Consider the following 20,620-nt stretch of genomic DNA (forward strand, 5'->3'; position numbering starts at 1 on the left):
TCTCCTCAGCCCCATACTCGCTATTACCATCAGCAGACAACCTTGCCTCCTTATTTCAGAAAGCTGAGGGCATCTCCCAAGACCACTTCCAAATTCCTATCTCTCTACATACCCCCGGCCTTCCCAGCACAAACCTATCTATATACACACTGATCCATTTATCTCCTCCTGTCTCAAGGGTAAAATTTCTTCCTATGCAAAGACCAGCCTTGACCCCTACCATTCATTCATTCACCCATCTAATCAATACTTGCTGAGTGCCTACTCTGTGCCAGCTATGGTTCTAGGCCTGTGAACGAAACAGACAAGCTCAAAAAGCTTATATTCTAAAGAAGGTAGACAAAAAAACATAAGTAAATCATAGAGCATATTAAAAGCAGGGAAGAGGAATCCAGAGAGCTGGGAAAAGGGAGGGGGTTGCAATTTTTAATAGAATGGCCAGAGAAGGACTCTCTAAGAAGGTGACATTTAAGTAAAACAGGTGTGAAAGAGCAAGCTTTGAGGGTACCCAGAGGAAGACGATTGCCAGCAAGGAAACAGTAAGTATAAAACCCCAAGGGGAAGGCATGAACTCACCCTGCTTTAAGGAACCACGAGGAGACCAGAATAGAGTGCAAATAACCAAAGAGAGCAATGAAATAGAAAAGAATAACTGTGGCCCAAGCATAGCACTTTCTAGGCCCACATTAAGATTTGCAGTTTTATTTTCAGTGAGATGGGTAGTCACTGGAAGGTTCTGAGCAGAGGAGAAATGTGAAATGATTTCTGGCTACGGTGATGACAGGAGACTGAGGAGGCTAAAGTGGAAGAAATAGCCAGCATAATCCTGGCCAACAACAGCTTGACCCAGGGAGACAACAGTGGAGGAAGTTAGAAATGGTTGGAATTTGGGTGTATTGTGAATGTAGAATAAACAGGATTTTCTGATAAACTGGAGGAGAGGTAAGAGATTATTGGCCTAAGGATATGGAAAGACCCAATTGAACAACTAGAGGAAGGGTTTTTGACCTGAGTAACTGTTGCAATTCATCTCCCCTAGTCTCCTCTGGAACCTCACTCAGTTAAGAAAACTGCCCCCCCCACCTTGGTTTAATATCTATCTCTGTCACTCTCTCCTCTCTGACTCTGTCTCCTGGTGCCTTCCTATCAGCCTATTAATATGCTCAAGTATCTCCTGATCCAGCTACCACGCTGTCTCTCCTTTTATTATCCACACTTCTTGAAGAAACAGTCAAGACTTGAGGCTCCCACTGATCAACTCACCATTCTTTTGAAACTGGTCTGGCAGACGCCAGTGCCATCCAATCCAGAAGTCTAGGAAACATCATAGACTTTGTCCTACTTTATGAGATGACCACTCTGGCGCACTGGATCCTCTTCCTTACTCCCACTTGGTTAACTCTGTTAGGGCCCCATGTGTGCAAGACACTGCGGTCTGCACTCTCTCATATGCCTGTGCAAGTCTTTCCCTGTCTCTTTTTTAAGGGCTTTCCTTACTAAGCTATCCCTTTCACTGGTGTCCAACCTTTTGGTGTCTCTGGGCCACAGTGGAAGAACAAGAGTTGCCTTGGGCCACACATTAGATACACAAACGGAAACTAGATGAGCAAAAAAAAAACAGGTTTTAAGTAAATTTACGATTTTGTGTTGGGCCACATGGGGCCCGCAGGCCATGGGTTGGACACTCCTGAGAATGTTGCTAAACTTCAGTTCCACTCTCAGCCCATTGCTCTTCTTACTCTTGATTTTTCAAACTTGAATATAAATATCTCTGCATGGACAGCTCCAAATAAATCAATTTCATAATATTTAACTTCCATAAGTACTCTTTCCTAAAAATAATCTGTCTGAATTCTTCAAAGTCCTTATCCCACTTTACTTATTTGTTTATGAACAAGTAAGAAAAAATTTTAAAAACACGCACCCTTCACCCAATTCGCACTGTGGTGCACAAAAAACACCAGAGATCTGTGTATAAACCTGTGCGATTTCCTGTATTTCTCTGACACATACATTTCTGTAAGAATAAAGAGTGATGTTACATGCTTCATCACAGAAATATGACATACTGGTCCACATTGGGATGTTCTGAATTCAGGCATATAGTAAAATAAGACGGTAGGAATAAAGGCACTTCTAACAGACCCAAAATGAGATAAGCAGAAGCCCAGCAGAAGTCCAGCTGAGATCCAGCAGTCAACCCACAGAATCATGAGAAATAATAATTAAGCCACTGTGTTGTAGGGCAGTTTGTTAGCCAACAACAGATAACTCAAACACACTACAAACTGATCACATTAAACTCATTATCTCCCTCATTACACCTGTGTCTTCCCTCTTTCAATCTTTCTTCTTGAATAGTACAGCTCAGTTAGTATCACTTTTACCTCATGTACGTGGGCACTCAAACTAGAAGCCTGGAATTAGTTTTGATTCCATACTTTTCCTTCAACATCTAAAATCCAGTCAAGGACCAAATCCTGACAACATGACCTAAATATTTGTCTGCACTATTCTCTCTTCCTACTACTTCTGCCGCTCAGATCCTCATGGTCTTTAACCTGCATCGTGGCAATAGCCTCCTAAATGCTCTGGACTCAGCTCCCTCATATCACCCTCCACAAATCTACCTAAACTGCAAATCTGATCATGCCATCTCCCTCTTAAAACGCTGAATGGCTTCCTCATTGTTCACAGATAAACTTCAGGCTCACAGGGTCTCTGGGATCTAGGACCTATATTTCTCCTCAGACCTTTCCAACTATGAAGCAAACAAAAATCACAAAGGAAAAGGCTGACATATTTAACTGCATAAAAATTTTAAATAGCTGCAAAAACACCAAATTAACATAAGGCAAACGACAAAGTGGATATATATATATATATATATATATATATACACACACATATATATATATATATCAAAAAATTGGTATCTTAAATTCATAAAGAATATCTATAAGCCATTAAGAAAGATGAGTTCCCTAACAGGAATATGGGCAAAGAAACATAAACAAAGAATCCACCATGGAAGAAATACAAAAAATAGACAGATAGATATAAGAAAGAGAGGGAGAGAAGGAGGGAGGAGAAAGGCAAAGAGGAAAGAAGGAAGGAAACAAACACACCCAACCTCATAAACCAGATACACTTCTGGTGGAAGCTATTTTGTAACATGTATCAAAAGCTAACATATGCATATCTCTTGATCCAGATATTTCACATTAAAAAAAATTATTCTAAGGAATAGAATAAGTACTCAAGGGCTTAAAAAATACTTGTTGCAGTTGTTTTGTAATAACTATAAATAACCCAAATATTGAATAAGAGATTGGTTAAACAAATCACAATACATTCATTCAATGGACTAAAACTGATGATGCAAACATTTAACACACAAAAAATAGTTCAGATATTTTGGTAAGTGAGAAAGCAGATTGCAGAAAATAATGTGAAGTACATTCTTATTTTTATAAAAATACAAGTCTGGAAGGTATACACCAAAATGTTAACAATGGTAACATATGGGATTGTGGGTAATTTTATTTTTTTGTCTGGCTTCATCTACTAGTTTATTCTACTACACTGTGAATTAATTTGCATTTTCTAAAAAAAATGACTTCTGACCAAGATGGAGGCAAAGGTGGATATACTTCACCTCCTCACACAACCAAAAGAAGGACAACACATTTAAAAACAAAAAACAACCAGAACTGCCAGAAAATTGTATGGATCCGACAACCAAGGCATTAAAGGAAAAACATTCACCCAGACTGGTAGGAGGGCAGAGGCAGGCAGGCAGGAGGGACAGGGACGGGAAACTGGGGCAGAGAGGACATGTGGCAAGGCAGTGGCCATAGGACCACAGGCAAGGTGGCAGATGGCAGTCCCACATTTGCATGCGGATAAACCAAGAGGAACAACTGGGGAGCAAAACAGACTGTGAAACACAGGGTTCCAGCGTGGGGGAAATAAGGCCTCAAAACCTCCAGATGTAAAAAACCTGTTGGGGTTACAGGGGTAGGAGAAACTCCTAGCCTAAAAAGGAGAGTTCATTGGAGAGACCACAGTAACCTGGAATGTACAGAAACCCACCCACCCGGGAATCAGCACCAGAAGGGCCCAGTGTGCTACGGGTAGCAGGGAAAGTGACTGAAAGCCTTCGAGAGCTGAGCAGTGGCATTGTTCCCTGTTGGACCCCTCCCCCACATAGAGTGCCACAACACAGCCACATGGGTTACCCTGCCCTGGTGCCTACCTAAGGCTCCGCCACTTACAACATAACAGGTGTGCTGACACAAAGAAAAATGGCTCAAATGGAAGAACAGATCAAAGCTCCAGAAAAAGAACTAAACAACAAAGAAATAGCCAACCTATCAGATGCATAGTTCAAAACACTGGTAATCAGGATGCTCACAGAAATGGTTGAGTTGCAAAAGAGAGGAAAAAGTGGAGGCTATGCAAAGTGAAATAAAGGAAAATGTAAAGGAAACCATCGGTGAAGGAAAGGAAATCGGGACTCAAATCAATGATTTGGACAAGAAGGAAGAAATAAACATTCAACCAGAACAGAATGAAGAAACAAGAATTTGGAAAAATGAGGAAAGGCACCTCCAAGACAACTTTAAATGTTCCAACATCCAAATCACAGGGGTGCCAGAGGAGAAGAGGAAGAGCAAGAAATTGAAAACTTATTGCAACAAATAATGAAAGAGAACTTCCCCAATCTGGCAAAAGAAATAGACTTCTAGGAAGTCCAGGAAGCTTGGAGTCCCAAAGAAGTTGGACCCAAGGAAGCACACCAAGGCACATCATAATCACATTACCCTAGATTAAAGATAAGGAGAGAATCTTAACAGCAGCAAGACAAAGGAAGACAGTTACCTACAAAGGAGTGCCCATAAGACTGTCAGCTGATTTCTCAAACAACAACAACAAAAAAGCCTATAGGCAAGAAGGGGTTGACAAGAAGTTTTCAAAGTCATGAAAGGCAAGGACCTACATCCAAGACTACTCTATCCAGCAAAGCTGTCATTTAGAATGGAAGGGCAGATAAAGTGCTTCCCAGATAAGGTCAAGTTAAAGAACTTCATCATCACCAAGCCCTTACTACATGAACTGTTAAAGGGACTTCCCTAAGAAAAAGATGATCAAAAATATGAACAATAAAATGACAGCAAACAACTATAAACTGAAATTCAAAAAACAAAAACTAAGCAAATAACTAGAACAGAAACAAATTCACAGAAATGGAGATCACATGGAGGGTTATCAGCGGGGAGGGGAAGGGGGGAATAGGAAGAAGGTACAGGAATAAGAAGCATAAATGGTAGATACAAAATAGACAGGGGGAGGTTAAGAATGGTATAGAAAATGGAGAAGCCAAAGAATTTATATGTATGACCATGGACATGAACTAAGGGAGGCAGGGGAACGAGGGTGGGAGTGGGGATGCAAGGTAGGGGAGAATAAAGGGTAGAAAAAATTAGGGACAAATGTAATTGCACAATCAATAAAATATACTTAAAAATAAAAAACTTTTTGAAGACTTCTTGACTGCTTCCTTTCTTATCAACCAAAAGTTACATGCGGACTAGCATTCATTTCATTGTTTCAAGAATCCCAGGCCCTAACCCCAAATACCACCCGAGAGTGTCCAGCAGGGCCCTTATTGAGAGTTAAACATATACAGCATTAAACAGCAGATTATAAGCCTGGGAACTTCTCTTGCGGTTTCAAAAAAACATAAATCAAATGATTAAACTGATATTATAATGGTGCCTAGAACATTGTCTTATATTAAAAGTATGGAGAAGAGGCTGAGGAGGACAGGTTGAGAAAGTAAGAGAAGAGGCAGTGCAAAATAAAAAATGGAAACAGGTTAAATTTCTATGGCAATGATACTTAACTTTTCACACAAATGAACACAATTAATAATAAATATTAAATGGTAACTCACTGTCTCTTCAAACTCAACCTTTCTAAAACAGGATGTATGAGAAACTGGTTTCTGTGCCAACGAGAGACATAAAGCACATGCTCAGCAGCTCATGTACTTTAATCATAGATGAGACCCTCAAACCCTCACTAAGAGCCTCTATTATTACACACAGTTCTAACAAGCTTAGTCATCTAGTTTCAAATCCACAGATTAACAGTGGCAAATCAGAGGCACTAATTCAGGAAGGCACATGGATAACAGCAAGAAGTGACAGCTGACAGTCTCATAAGAACAGAACCAGAAGACACTATAAAACACAAACATGAAATTCAAAAAGCATAGTAACCCAAGGCCATTTCATTCAGGAGCTAACCATCTTCCCCACATCAAGCAAAGATCCTATCCAATCTCTAACAAAATAATAACATTCTATCAACAATGCATTTGAGAAATAAAAGAACACTACAATATTAAAAGCAACTTCACCATCATCTAGTCCTTATTTCACAGACAAGGAACCTGACAGACAGAGTTGGGAAGCAATCTGTCCAGAGAACAGGGCATGGTGGTCACCAGAGAAGTTCAGATCAGGAGTACTTTCTACCTATATTATGCTGCCTCTTATAATCTAGAAGACAGGCACATAATCTAGAAGACAGGAAATATAGAATGTATTTCAGAATAAGTCCTATCCAAAATAGTGTATTTTTCAAAATTGATAAACCCTTAGGAGTCAGGGAAACCTGTCTTTTAACGAAGAGCCATCTCAGATGGGCTCTCCATATGACCCAGCCAATCTTACCTTTGTCAGTCCTCTCCTTAAACCTAAGGAACTCTTCCACATCCTTCCCTGCTCTGGTTAAACCCCCAGCTCCACTCCCGGCACACAGCATTCAATAGAAAACAGAAGCTGTGAAGCAAGATTTCCCTCAACTTGCCAAACCCCATCAGTTTCTTTTCTGAACCCATTCTTTCTCCTCTTCCTTCCAGGTCAGTTAATAAAGTGCTCTTCCTCCTGTCCAAAGTCATCTCTTTCACCTGTGTTCATGATTCCATCCATAATCTGCCATCACCTAATCAGCATCATTCCATCGAGAATCCCCCCTGTACTACAGATCTCTAACCTCTTCCTCTGCTTCATACACTTAAGACTCTTCCACCATTAAAAATAACAAATTCCTCCCTGAGTCAACATCTATACCACTTGCCATTCATTCATTTCACTGCCTCCTGGACTCTATTCCATTGCTTCCCTTAAACTGCTCTAACAAAACTCATGAATGATCTCTATATTTCCAAATCCAATAACTCTTTCTGATTTTTAACCCCCCAAAGGACCCACCCCTCCTTCTTTTAAATCTACTTGATATTCATTTTCATCACTCCCTGTTTCCTGATTCTACATATATATCTTTAATTATTCTTTCTGCCTCCTCATTCATTCATTCAACTGGTTTTCACTGAGCTCCTCAAGCTCCCTCATGTGGGCACCACACTAGACATTGGGGATGTAGTGATAAATGAGTGAGTCGATGCCTCTGCTTTCAGGAAGGTGAAATTCTAGCAGAGAGAGAGAAACAATGAGCAAGGAAATTATTTGACCCCATGCTACCTGGCAAAATGAAACATGAAGGGTTCCTCATATTGAATGGTCAAGGAAGTCTCTTCTGAGGAAAGATTTAAGTGAGATCTGAATGACCAGAGTCAGAATCCAGCCATAGAAAGAGCAGGAGGAAGAACATCCCAAACAAAGGGACCAGCTAAACCCAAGACACTAAAGAGGAAACAATGTTAAATGCTGAAAAAGATAGAGATGAATCACTGTGGCGAAGAAGGATATTGGCTGAGGTGAAGAGATACGAGCTCTTGCAGGCCTTGCAGATTAGAGTGAGGAGTCTGGGTTTTTTTCTAGGCGTGCTCCTCTTCCTCTACCTGCCCCTTATACACTGATGATCCTAAGAAATCTGCCCACAGCTGCTTCTCTCTTCTTCCACATGGTCTCCTTGTAAGCTCTCATTGCATTTCAGTTTTCATTAATACTATGCACTTATAAGACAATTCCCACCAAACTTTTCTCTCAAATCTAGGCCAGTCCTATCCAACAGTGTCCTGAACTATATATATCCACATTGGATTTCCACTGGTGCTTCATGGTTAAAAGTCCAAAACAAAAGTCATTCTCTTTCCCTCATACACTGTTCTTTCTTCTTTTTATTGATACCATCATCTACCCAGTCACTGAAGCCAGAAGTCCAATGTTCCTCTCACCTCCAATATCTAATTATTAACACTAATTTTTCCAGCGGAAAGGAAAGATATGGAAGACAAGCAAAAAAGGAATGGAATCCTTCACCTCCACTGATGACACACTTCAACCTAATCAAACCAACCCTGGCGGTCCCTCCCAAATGGTCTCAACAGAAACTATGCAACTTAAGAATCATATCTGACTTAGAAGAGAGCTTCAAGATGACCCAGTGACCTCATTTATGTAAGGAAAGACATGCTCAGAGGAGGAAAATGATGTGTCCAAGATCACTGAGGAGAAAAGACAATCTACTTTTTTTAGCTGTTTACTCATATTCCATGAGCAAACCCTAGGAATAGAACTTGAATGTAAGGACTTGCACATTACTTCATCATATCACCTTAAAATCAGTGCCAAAATTGCTGAGTAGGTAGACAGACATTTAACCCATTTGTTATCATTAATGCAACATGAGTATTCTAAAACTATGATTTTAAAAGAAAAAAATACTTCATCTTTTGGGAAATTCTGTATTATTTAAAAGCAACTTCTTTCAAGTGAATTCTCATCCTTGATCACAGAGCCACCGAGAGGTGACCTTCCAACAAGGTCACAGAGCTCACAGGCCAAACTACAAAGCATAATATACTGTTGATCCCTCTTCATTTCACCTTTCTGAGACTGCCGAGAGCAAGGAGAAACAGGTGCCTATCTATAGTCTAAGTGCTACAGTCAGTGATCAATTTGGACACCACCTCTCTAGAGTCAATTTATAACTGAGCTGCTAGAGCCATATTTATGAACCTTTTAAAAACCATATCCTTCTTGATAAGTCTAAAAATCTCATGTCCTCTGCCCACCCTAGCCCCTTAAGTGTATAATATTTGCCTCTTAAGAGAGTATACCATCATTCCCCCTCCTCTTTAAGGTTCCCTTCTTTCCTTGCTGGATGAGATTCTGTATGTGCTTTTCAAATTATACAGTCCCCTCCTAACTGTACTTTGCTTCCATACTCACTGCCCCAAATATAAGTTGAAAAATCACTGCCCTAATTTACTGTGGGCCAACAACCATCACAAGCTAGAAAATATATGAGTTTTTGATATCTGACCTAATCTTCATCTTTACAATATAGCATTTGAACAGTTTTAGAATTCCTTTATATAGTTAAGATACTTATACCTTGTATTGCTACTTTTGAGATTGATAGTATTAGTAACCCACAATTGAAGCTAATCAATAAAAAAAAAAATTACATGGTTTTCTGGAAGGCATTTTACTTAGCTTTGAACTTCTGATTTTCAACTTGACCAAAAACCTAAAAGATTTGATAGTTCTTATCACTGTAATAAGGTCCCAAACATAAATCTATTATATTACCAAAATAAAGATGAAAGAAGTCTGTGGATTTCAAATTTGTCTGGGCAGTTGAATCTGACCTCGTACTGATTTATTGTGCTATTCATTTAATTTATTCTCCAGTACCCACTGTTGACCTGTTCAAATTTAAGAGTCCTGGACTAGATACAAAGTAAACCTAAGGCTTACACCCTGCCTGGAAGAAACACTTGTATCTAACCCTAGAAAGTAGATACAAATGATACAAAGTAGATACAAAACAGCTAAGGAGCAAAATAAAACTTTCAGATTATGGACCCAAAACAGTCAACATAGCCAGCAAGAATGACAGGCATCCAGAGGACAGGAGAGATGTACCACTGTGGTAGGTGTGGTGAACACTAGGGTTAGGTAGGTTAGGTGGGATTAAGATAGGTGGGTGGGGAAGGGGAGGGTATCCCAGGTAAAGGGAACAGTATGAGTAAAGCATTGGAAAGAACTAAATCCTTGGTAAATGGGAGATGAGGGGTGCACAGGCCCGAATGAAGCAAGAGACCTGTGTTAGAACATGAGGACTTGAAGCTGGATAGGCAGCTGGGGTCAGGCATTCCTCAGGGGCAGAGAGACCCATCATAACTAATAGCAACTTGACAGGGGAAATTTACCTAACACAGATGGCTTTCAAGCAGGAAAAAATCAAACCACGTTATCTATCTGAGAGTCTCTATCTTCTCTTTATTCCTCATCCTGGGGTTGGTAGATATTCTAATATTTTATTTATATTCTATATAAATATATACAGCTATAGATATTCTCTATCTATATCCATATCTATCTATCTATCTTCAATCACCAGGACTCTAGCTCCTCCAGTTTATACAAACAACAAAACAAATACTGCCTGATAAAAACAAAATTCAGCCCTTGCTAGTGTGCCTCAGTGGATGGAGTGCTGGCCTGCAAACCAAAAGGTCGCCAGTTCGATTCCCAATCAGGGCACATACCTGCGTTGTGGGCTAGGTCCCCAGTTGGGGAAGTGCAAGAAACAACTGATCACTGTTTACTCGTACATCATTATTTCTCTCCCTCTCTTTCTCCTTCTTTTCCCCTCTCTCTGAAAAATAAATATATAAAATCTTTTTTTTTATTTTAAAAAAGAGTTACCATGTACAGACTGCTAACTACAATATATGCTAGGCACTACACTAAGTGTCTTGCATAATTTTATCTAATCTTTTACAACCACCAACAGTATGATCTGCATTTTATACATAAGAAGCTTGGACCTTTGTAAGTTGCCCAACATCACAGGGACAGGTCCAGGGTTCAAGGCAAGGGCTGCCTACCTCCAATTCCCTTGCTTTTAAACCACCACAAAGAGCGATAACCTTGAAAGTCTTCTCCTGGGGAGAACACTGTAGCGCTCCCTTTATCCCAGAGGTACAGGGGGAGAAAAACAGTACTGGATATCAGGCTTTCCCCAATCATTACTGAGTTCCACCTTCTTGTCAAATGAAGACTTTTTTTCATAGCTAAAATGCCAGATACAATTATTTCTTTCCATGCTACCCACCTCAGCTCCACCAAGATTCCCAGACTTCTAAAAATAGTAGAGAACAAAGGTCCAAAAAATAGGGTAGGTTACCCACATGGGAAATTAAACAAGTCTAACAAACCTGTAAGATAATCATTACTTCCTGAATCAACAAGATTCACTGGCCAGGGAAAACGATGACTTAAGGGCACCAGCAGGAATCCTGCCACCTCCCAGGATGTAGCTCAGGCCCCACTCCTCCCAGAAGGGCCCAACTGATAAGCCCTGAGTCCTCTTCTTTCTTCCTGTCCCCAATGGATAATAAACTCTCCATTTGGTTCTCAAATTCATGCTCAGTACCAGAGGCACAATAGTCTTTCATCCTAAAGATCCCAGCACAAGAACAGTAAGCATCCTTAAAAACAAGCAACAAATTGCATGGCATTATACTGCTTTCCCCAAGGTTCAAGCCCCTTGATGAAAGGCATCATTATTGAAGATCATTTTAATTACAAATGCTAATCTAACATCAATGCTATGCTTGGCCTTCTATTATAAAAATATAGGGATGCCATAAACTCTTTCATCCAATAATCTCTTGGCTCTTCAGAAATCACAAATAACAAAACTTCAACTGCCATTGGCATCCACTGTCTGCCAAGCTTAACTCAGAGCCCAAGGAGAAAACCGACCAGCGCAAGCTCATTCACTTCAGCAGACCTCAAATAAAATTCCAGATGTTTACTCCTTCAACTTTTTCCAACTTCAGGAACTCGCCCTCTGCCAAGGTGGGAGTCTCACTCACCGGACTCCTTTTTTCTAACAATTGGCTATAACTCAATAGAACTGAGGTGGTTTAAAGTATACATAGTAGATTAAATAACAATAAAGGTAACCGACTAATAATAATAAAGATAATAATGGAAGGAATAAGTAGGCACAAAATTCTGCAGCCAATGTTACCTGAATGTGCTAATATACATTATTCCCGAGTGATTCAAAAAAATCACATAGAATGAAAAGGCTTTTTCTGTTTGGGTATAAACATAAAACAGATGATTTACTATGGAGGTAATTTTGTTCCTCAAAAGAGACCAAAGTTGTTGCAACATTTACTTCAGTTTTACTAAGAATATACTATATGCAAACATGCTGAACTCAGTATGTTCCCTAAAACAAGGTTCCTCGAAGAAGAGGTTACAGAGAAGAGACTCTTTTAAGAGCCATAAGATGGTTAAGAACAAGCCATCTTCACGAAATCTTTCCTAACCATTTCAGTCCTCACCGACCTTGTTCTCAATCAGCCCTTCCAGGATTTGCGACTACACCACACATTCCAGCATTTCAATAGCTATTATCTTGTAGGGTGCACTTATTTCTTGTGTGTGGGTCATCATGTCAATTAGGAAGGCAGGAGTCAAGTCTTTTATTACTTCTCAGTTTGCCATGGCAAGATGATTTAAATTGAAATAGTCATTAAATGGTGTCTCTTGACTACTTTATGGTATGGCACAGCTCTGGACCAAAGGAAAGGCCATCTCAAAACATACAGCTTCCAGCAAGCAGTGAGTGCACTTTCAGCTTTTGTGTCTTTGGCCATGTTGTTCTCTCTGCCTAGAATGTTCTCCCAACCTTGTCGACCTAGTAATAATTTCTTAGTTTGTTTTGTTTTGCTTTGTTTTAATTCTCACCCAAGGACATTTTTTCATTATTTCTAGAGAGAGAGGATGGGAGAGGAACATTGATGTGAGAGAGAAATATCGATTGGTTACCTCCCATACGATCCTGGACTGGGGGTTGTATGTGCCGGGACCAGGGATCGAACCCGCAACCTAGGTATGTGCCCTGACCAGAAATGAACACACAACCTTTTGGTTGGGATGACACTCCAACTGAGCCACATCAGCCAGGGCAATAAGTTCTTGTTTTTGAAGACATACCTCAAATATCACCTTTCTTTAGCTTTCCTTGACTACTCCTCACCCCATACAATTAACTGCTCCCTCATGTCTGTTCTTCTAGGCCCTTTATATCCTTAGAGCTATTTGCTCATATGTCTGAAGTTCAACAACTGTGAGCTCAAGGCAGAGCATGTCTTATTTATCATTGCATTGATGTCCTGTACTTTGTGAGTGCTCAATAACAGTTACCGAATATGGCAATGAATGAACCAACAAATCTTAATCTTCCAATTTATACTGCAGTGGTTCCTTCCCCTGTGCCAAAAAATGACTCCAGAAAAGTAGACTGAAAGTTACTCTTTGCCACTTCAAAGTGCTACATTCTACTTCAGTAGACAATACCACTTCTATTATTATCATTGTTTGGCTCTTTCAGATGTAGATGTCACAGTTATTTCTTAAACAGTCTCAGGAAGCACTTACCCTTTGAAGAGTACAAGATAATGATAGATGGTGTTAGTCCCCTGCATGAAGTGTCAACTGTCAAATATTACTAGTTAAAATGACTTCTCTGATGCAGTAATGTTTTTCATGTGTACTTTATTATTTATCAAGCTTTTCCTGTGTGCCCTACATGCAGTTTTAGCTATTGAGGTACGAGTGTATGCCTCCCCCATACTCTCCCACTCAAAACCTGCATGAAACTGTCTCTCCTTTTTCTGTCATTAAATGAGCATGACTTTGTAAGGAAGACCAAAGGAAAGACCATGCAATTGCTTATTCTAGATTTCACTTCTGAATTCTAGATTTGGCTATATTTAGCAAAGCTATTACTGTCCTCATGCCCAAAGCCAGGAAGAAGACACCATTCACAAACCACCCCCTGAAAATCTGCAGTTGCCACTGAAAAACCAGAATTTCCAGCAGGCAGACATCTGAAGTGGGAGGCATCAAATTGGTTTTGCATCAGGAAAGACCTCAGGCGCTTTTAACTTACCTCTCTGCCTGACACTAAAGCTCTCCATAACCTCATTTCCTTTTCTTTTCTCTCCAACACACCTTCTGCTCTGGTCAAACATGTTCATTATCTCCCCTGGCAACTCCTTTCTGAAATAGTGGTCTTACTCCCCACCTATTTCTGCTTCAAGTTTTCCGCTTTTCTTTGAACCTTCAGGACCACTCCTTCCCCAGACACTAGCCACTCCCTTGCCCCACAGTGCTTACTGGATACCTATTCGATAGTTACTCAAAAGGCCCAGGGCCACTGAAGAAAGTGAGCAGCAAGCACATCCAGGGAACAAACTGTAAAAATATTTCCTTGTACCATTCCATATTTTTCTTTCCTTGATTCTGGAAGGGAAACTTGTACTAACCAAAATGATAACACTAGATTAGTCAGTATTCCCAGAACTCATGAGTACAGCCTCACCACTCTACACTTTCACATAAGCTGTTCTCTCTGCTTACAAGACCTCAGGTAACCCTCATCTGGAACATCTGCTGGGCAATTTCCATTCCTGTTCAAGGAGCACTTCATCTATAAATCCTCACCCCCAGGCCCATTCTCTTTATTATCTCTTATGGTCTCTTTAACACCTAATATTCACCAAGAGCCATACTAAGTGCTAAACACTCATCTCAGGGTTATTCGTTGGTCTGTGAGCTCCGTAAGAACTGAGCCCAAATCCCATTCATCTTACAGCTCTGACCTAATACAGTGCCTGCCATAAAGAAAGCACTGACAAACACACACTAAATGAATACATGCATGCAGTATATTGATACCACCACCACATTATAATTATACATATGTCATTTATAAACATTTGACTTTTTAGGCAATTTCACAAACATTTTTAAACTTTGCTATCTTGTGCTGTAGGTAGAAGAAACTGTCAAAGTTTACTGATTTGAAGACTTAACTCAGTAGTTCTCATTAGCCCTAGACCTCAATTCCTTTGGTGCCGGTGAGAAACTGTTCTGAAGGGCCACCTTGTCCACCTTATATAGAACTGAAGCAGTCCGGAATGTTGTCTGGAACACAGTAGGTATTCAACAAACATTTACTTTTGGTTTAGTACAGCTTAGACATAAGGCCTCGTATAGCTAAGGTGGTATGATAAAAGCAGAATTTCTTAGTCCTCTTTAAGCACTGCTCCAATTTCCCCACTGAGCTCATTTTGGAAGCTTACACCAAATCTTCCCTTGACTTCACACGCCTATTACATCAGACATGACTTAGCCTCTTGTTCTGCCATCTTTGCTGAGGAAGCTAAAGAGAAAATATCCTCCCTTGCACCCAGCCTAGAGATGGCCATATCCCTCTGGACTCACGACTCAGAGCCTTCATTTCCCCAAGACACACAAGCCCCCTCTAGACTAGTCAGTGCAACTAGGCAAGCAGAGCTGATGTTGCTGATGGCAGCCCAGACACTCTCCAGTCTTACTTCAATACCTCCTCCTCAGGTGCTTGCAATTCCTCACTGTACTGCATAGACCAACACCCGCATTAGGGAAAAAGGGATGATCGGTGGGATATGGAGGTAATAAAGTCTGTGTTTGAAGCCTACCACACCATCACTCCCTGAACTGCCTAGTCACTGCCCTGGGCACCTGCTGCATAACTCTCATCAACCCTAGGCAATTCTGGCTGGGACTGGTGGCCAGGTCAGCACCTGACACTTCAAACAAAAGAGGGTCCAGGAAGGAACATGACTACCCAAAACTTCTGTTGACCCTTCAAGGAGCTGATAAGACCTCTGCAAAGAACACCTGGCTCTGTCTGCCCACAATGCAGGGGAAAAAACTCCTGAAGATTCCTTCCTGTAGCCACACTAGCTTTCGCATTGCCACTCTCATTCCCACTTAACTATGTGTGTGATGTCATGTTGCTGATAAATAAGGGCTACCATTTATTGAACACCTGAAACAAATGTTAAATAATTTATATACATTGCCTCATATCATCTTCAAGACCACTCCATAGGGCAGTGGTTCTCCAACTTTAGCTTGCATCGGAATCACTCCAGGAACTTGTTAAAGCCCTACACCCGTGGTTTATGGAGTGGGCCTGAGCATTTTCATTTTTAACAAGTTCCCAGATATTGCTCCTGATCTAGGCTCCACAGTTTAAGATCTGCCCACAGAAAAACAGAGATTCAAGAAAGGTTTAAAATGTCTTATCTAAGGTTTCACAGTGAGTAAAGAACAGGTCCAGAATTTGAACCTAGTTATGCCTGACTCCACAGGGCTGGTAACCATGCTATTGTATGTATGAATGTTTGCCTTGTGTTCCCAAATTCACTGACAGCTCCTTAAAGGCAGACATTACACTTTAGAGCTCCCCATGTCCCTCTTGTGAACCTAGTGGTGCCTTTGTATTTGGTAAGTGCTACAAATACTTTGTATACTGGCTTCTCCACAGCCACATGTCTAAGGGTCACATTTTCAAACTCAATGCTACTCAAAAAACATAAAGAGGGCAATATTGACATGAGACTGGTTTTACGTGAGACTCTCTCTTGTTACTCTGCGTCTTTGTCTGTGATTCACAATATACAGGTAATTCCTACTCATTCTTCAGCCAGTCACCTCCTATAGAAAGCAATTCTCAGCTCCCTAAAATTGGGGGCCACCCTAAGTTTATCTCCATGATAGCACATGTCAATCATTCTAACTAGCTATTTCCTATCCAAGTAGTTTGTAAACTCCAGCATCTAGTCCTATATCATATCCCCAGAGCCTAGCACAGTGCCTGGCACATCAAAGACATTCCATAACTGTTTGCTGAATGAATGAATAGCTACAAGCCCTAAGTTTCACTTAAAAATAGAATGCATGATGTGCAGTTTTCAGGGATGAATTCTGGGGAAGAAAAGAGCAGCTTAGATAACAAAGACCAATTTTGCCTTTTCTCTTTCCCATCACTCAGATTCTGAGAACTGGCACCACTTAGGGTAACACTGTCTATAGTGAGACAATATCCAAGCTGAACAAAATGCTCCTGGGTCAGCAGAGGCCATTCAGAGGAATGGAAAGAGCTATGCATCCCATCATTCCTCCTAATTTCTCTATCACACTCTCCTCCATTTCTCCATCCCACTGCAGTCCAGGGCTTTGGCACAGGGATGAAAGAGACAGATCAGACTCAAGGGTGCGGATCTGGCAGCCAACACAGAAGCATCTCCCATCCTGCACCAAAGCCCACGACTGTGGAAAGATCCAGAGGGACAGTGACTCAGGCCCCAGATTAAGTCCAGTTAGAGCTGCACTGAAAATGGAAGAACAATAATTTCACAAGGACATGTTCAGACCTTTTTAAAAACAGTGTTTTTGAAGTAAAGGCTTCAACCCTAACCCCAGAACACTGGGCCCAACTGAATCCACTGCTTAGACAAGCTGAGAACCAAACACAGCTTCTTCTTCCTCCCAACCCACCCGCAGGCATTTCCCAGGCTCAGGTTGGAACTCTTGCTTCAACCTTAGCTTACTAAAAATCTCCTTCCCCAGTTAATAAACAGGTCCACCAACATTTGCAGCAATAGAGGTCTTCCCTTCCCCCAGTCCCTTGCAGCAGATAACACAACCTACAGCAGGTTGGCCCCATCCAATTAGTTTGAATAGCTTCATGCCAAGGAAATTGCTGCTTAAAAAATAAAATAAAATAAAATAAAATAAAAGCACACTACATAGGCAATGGGCTGTAAAAAGTATGAGTCTGGTATAATCATGAAGGTCGAGGTTAAGGTTACCAAAAGAGGCATGCAAAGATTTCCAGGAGGTCTGGAGAATAAAAATATAGATTTAGATATGGAATTTACACAGCAAATACAGCAGATCTAAATAACATATCCAATACAGAAAAAGAAAACATCAGATGCCACTCTCAAGTAATTCTTTCAGCATTTAAAAAAAAAGAAACAAAAAACTAAAACAGAAGGAAGAGGGGCCTACTGACTGATTTCAAAACAACCACATTCATTTCATGCAATATCTGTTATCTTAGCTACATCCTGGGGACCTGATTACAGTTGGGTCAGGAAACCTCCTCAAACTCACCAAGAGACTTAGCTCTCGGAAAAACATTTCCATTCTCTGAAAATCCTCTCTTCCTTCTACTGCCTGCTCATGGCAATGGGAAAGTTGGGTAGAAGAAAGAGAAGGAGAAACCCCTCTCTTCGACCCTCACATCAATTATTTCAAGTTTTAGGAGAATGACAAGCCCACGACCCTACATGTGATGTAAAGCTTCATACTTTCACACAGGCTTTTCTCACCTGATCTTCAATGTTTTTTTAAAAATGAAATAAAAGACCACTGAGGTAAACAATGTCCAGCAACCTCCCCCTGCCTCATGAACCCTGTCACTTTCAAATCTCAGTTTTAAATTTCTCAAGGACATTGATTCACAGGGCACGGGAAGGGGAAGGGAGTGTCAACTGGTCAAAATCCATTCATACATTCAACAACTAGAAACCAGAATCGTGCTGCATCAACCCAAGATTTTCATTTACGGCGCACTTAAGAGTCCCACTGTACCTTCTGCCAACACTTCGTCCACAGTGACCTGCTGTCGCCCAATGCCAAAGACCCTTCCGATGTAACCACTGCCCAGGCCCGAGGTGCTGCCCCCTCCTCCGCTGGAGCCGGAGCCCAGGCCAGAGCTGCCTTGCTCTCGCCGGGAGTCGAAAAACTTCTTCATCTTGCGAATAGGAAGCAGTAAAACGAAATACCGACAGCTTCTAGATTTTGTGGTTTTTTTTTTTTAAGAAAACAAGAGATCCAAGGATTTCTTCTCAGATTTCAGTTCCGAGAGGAGCCACCCGAATCCGGCCGTGGGGGTGGGGGCTGAGGGAGGATGCCTATAGGACTATGCGCGTCAATCGCGCGGTGGTCCCCTCCTCCTCAAAAGAGCGATTCGTATAAGTTTAAACCTGTGATGACAGAGGAAGAGAGACAAGATGAATCAGTAACATACTTAAAAATACAACTGCTGAGTCTTAGAGGGAGCAAAAGCGATCGACCTGGGGAAATGCTTGCTGCATTTTCTTAACGAGAAAAACCCCTAGGGTTGAAAACGCATCCTCGGCCCCCAAACCTGGGACCCTGTATGTGCCCGGGGCTAGGAAAAAAGGAGGAATTCGGGCCGCCTGGATTAGCGCCGACTCAGCCGGCCACTGCTGCCCCCCATTCCGTCCCGCTCCTCCCCGGTCTCCCCACCTCCCCTCGAGGCAGCATCCCGGCAGCACCCACTTGAGAAGGCTCGACGGCCGGCGCCCAGCTACCAGCCCCGCGACATTGTCACGGCCACCAGGCCTGCCTGCGTGGGGGGAAGAAGGCAGCGCTGCAGCGAGAGCCGGGGCCACGTACGGCACCCGCCCGCCCGCCAGCTGATCCCCTAAGCGCCGGGCAGAGACTGACCCGCCGCCCCTCCCCCGCGCGCGCTCCCGCTCGGCTCCATCCACCCAACCAGGAAGTGAACCGCCGCCGGAAATGCCTCTCCGGGTGGCACGGCCGCGGCCCGGCCCTCCTACCGCCGCCTCTCAGTCACGGCAGACGGAAAGGGGGGTCGTCAGAAGGAAGGGTACCAGGGAAGGAGAGTCTCGGTGCAGAGAGGGTTTTGGAAAAGAACACCGATCTCGCCCAATCTGCAGGGCACCTCGGGAAAGGTAGTTCGGCGCTGCCCAGCGGCTGGACTACAAGTCCCAGGATGTCCCTGGAGAAGCCTGCGAGGCGGTGTCGGTGGCCCCCTGTCCTCGAAGATGGTTAGTGGGGTGGTGCATTTCTGGAGATTCGGTTATTTAAACACATCCGGTAAAAAACAGCCAGGGACTCAGGTTTCCACCCTGCGGCAGGTTCCACCCTTCTGGAGCCATCTTTTTTGGGGTTTGAACTCCCGGCACAAGGGATTCTGGGGTTTGTGGTTTCCAAATGGATCGAGACTGACACTTGAAGGACGCAGCTTAACCACTTATCCCCTAGCCAGTCCTGTGGGGCTTCCCGACCTCACCTGGGCAGAAGGTGGAAGACCGATGGCGATTGGAAAAATTTTGCTGGAAGTTGACATAAGGACCACACCCTAACGTAAATAAAACCAGTGCCCTTCCGTCCCCAACCTCAAAAGCCTTCTTTGCTCCCAGATGTTATTGAGAACCGACTCCACGTTCAGTTCTTGCCCTGTGAGAACGCTTAATAACTCAGTGTCCGGTCTGAGAATCAATCTACAGGCAAGACTCAAACCGAGAAACTTACAAGGTGTGTGCAGGACAGATACTGGGGTACCAGGAGATATGACCCCTTAGCTCGGACCCCAAACTTTGGGGTTCGTCTGCTGACGGTGACCCTAAATTCTTCCACCTTGCTGATGTTAACCCCCTCCCACACAAGAACTGTAGGATAACCTGTTATTTATTTTACTCCCCCCTTGATGCTTATTTTACCCTGATATCGCCTGAGTGCCTAGGATGGGGGTGGCCAGTGTGATTTGCATCTGTCGAGTGCAGAAGATTTGCATCGCGGGTCGGTACTCTTCTCCATCCCTGGATTACCTGACAGAATGGCAAGTCTCAGCCCCCCCCCCAAAAAAAAACATGATTTTTCTAACCCCTGAATACACGTTATTTCTCACCTCCATCTGCTCTCCCCATCCCTAATTTTGC

General features: G+C 42.2%; 1 protein-coding gene across 16 annotated transcripts in view; it reads right to left on the bottom strand.

Moving 5' to 3' along the window:
- AAK1 (AP2 associated kinase 1) overlaps positions 1-19,645 on the bottom strand; it is a 166,020-nt gene extending 146,375 nt beyond the window's left edge. For 7 of the 16 annotated variants that reach the window (XM_053663304.1, XM_053663308.1, XM_053663305.1 and 4 more), the window contains exons 1-2: positions 19,215-19,389; positions 18,501-18,895 (exon numbers count right to left, since the gene is read on the bottom strand). In XM_053663304.1, coding sequence (XP_053519279.1) covers positions 18,501-18,663 — 163 coding nt within the window. In that variant the 5' untranslated portion in view covers positions 18,664-18,895; positions 19,215-19,389. Of the gene's footprint in view, positions 1-18,500; positions 18,896-19,214; positions 19,392-19,620 lie in introns of those variants that run through there. The other 9 variants (XM_053663313.1, XM_053663311.1, XM_053663312.1 and 6 more) reach the window with 4 other exon arrangements.
- Between the last annotated feature and the right edge of the window lie 975 nt (positions 19,646-20,620).

Source organism: Artibeus jamaicensis, unplaced genomic scaffold (genome assembly GCF_021234435.1).
Source record: "Artibeus jamaicensis isolate MK-2021 breed Jamaican fruit bat unplaced genomic scaffold, CSHL_Jam_final contig_3174, whole genome shotgun sequence".
NCBI classification, from domain to species: Eukaryota; Metazoa; Chordata; class Mammalia; order Chiroptera; family Phyllostomidae; genus Artibeus; species Artibeus jamaicensis.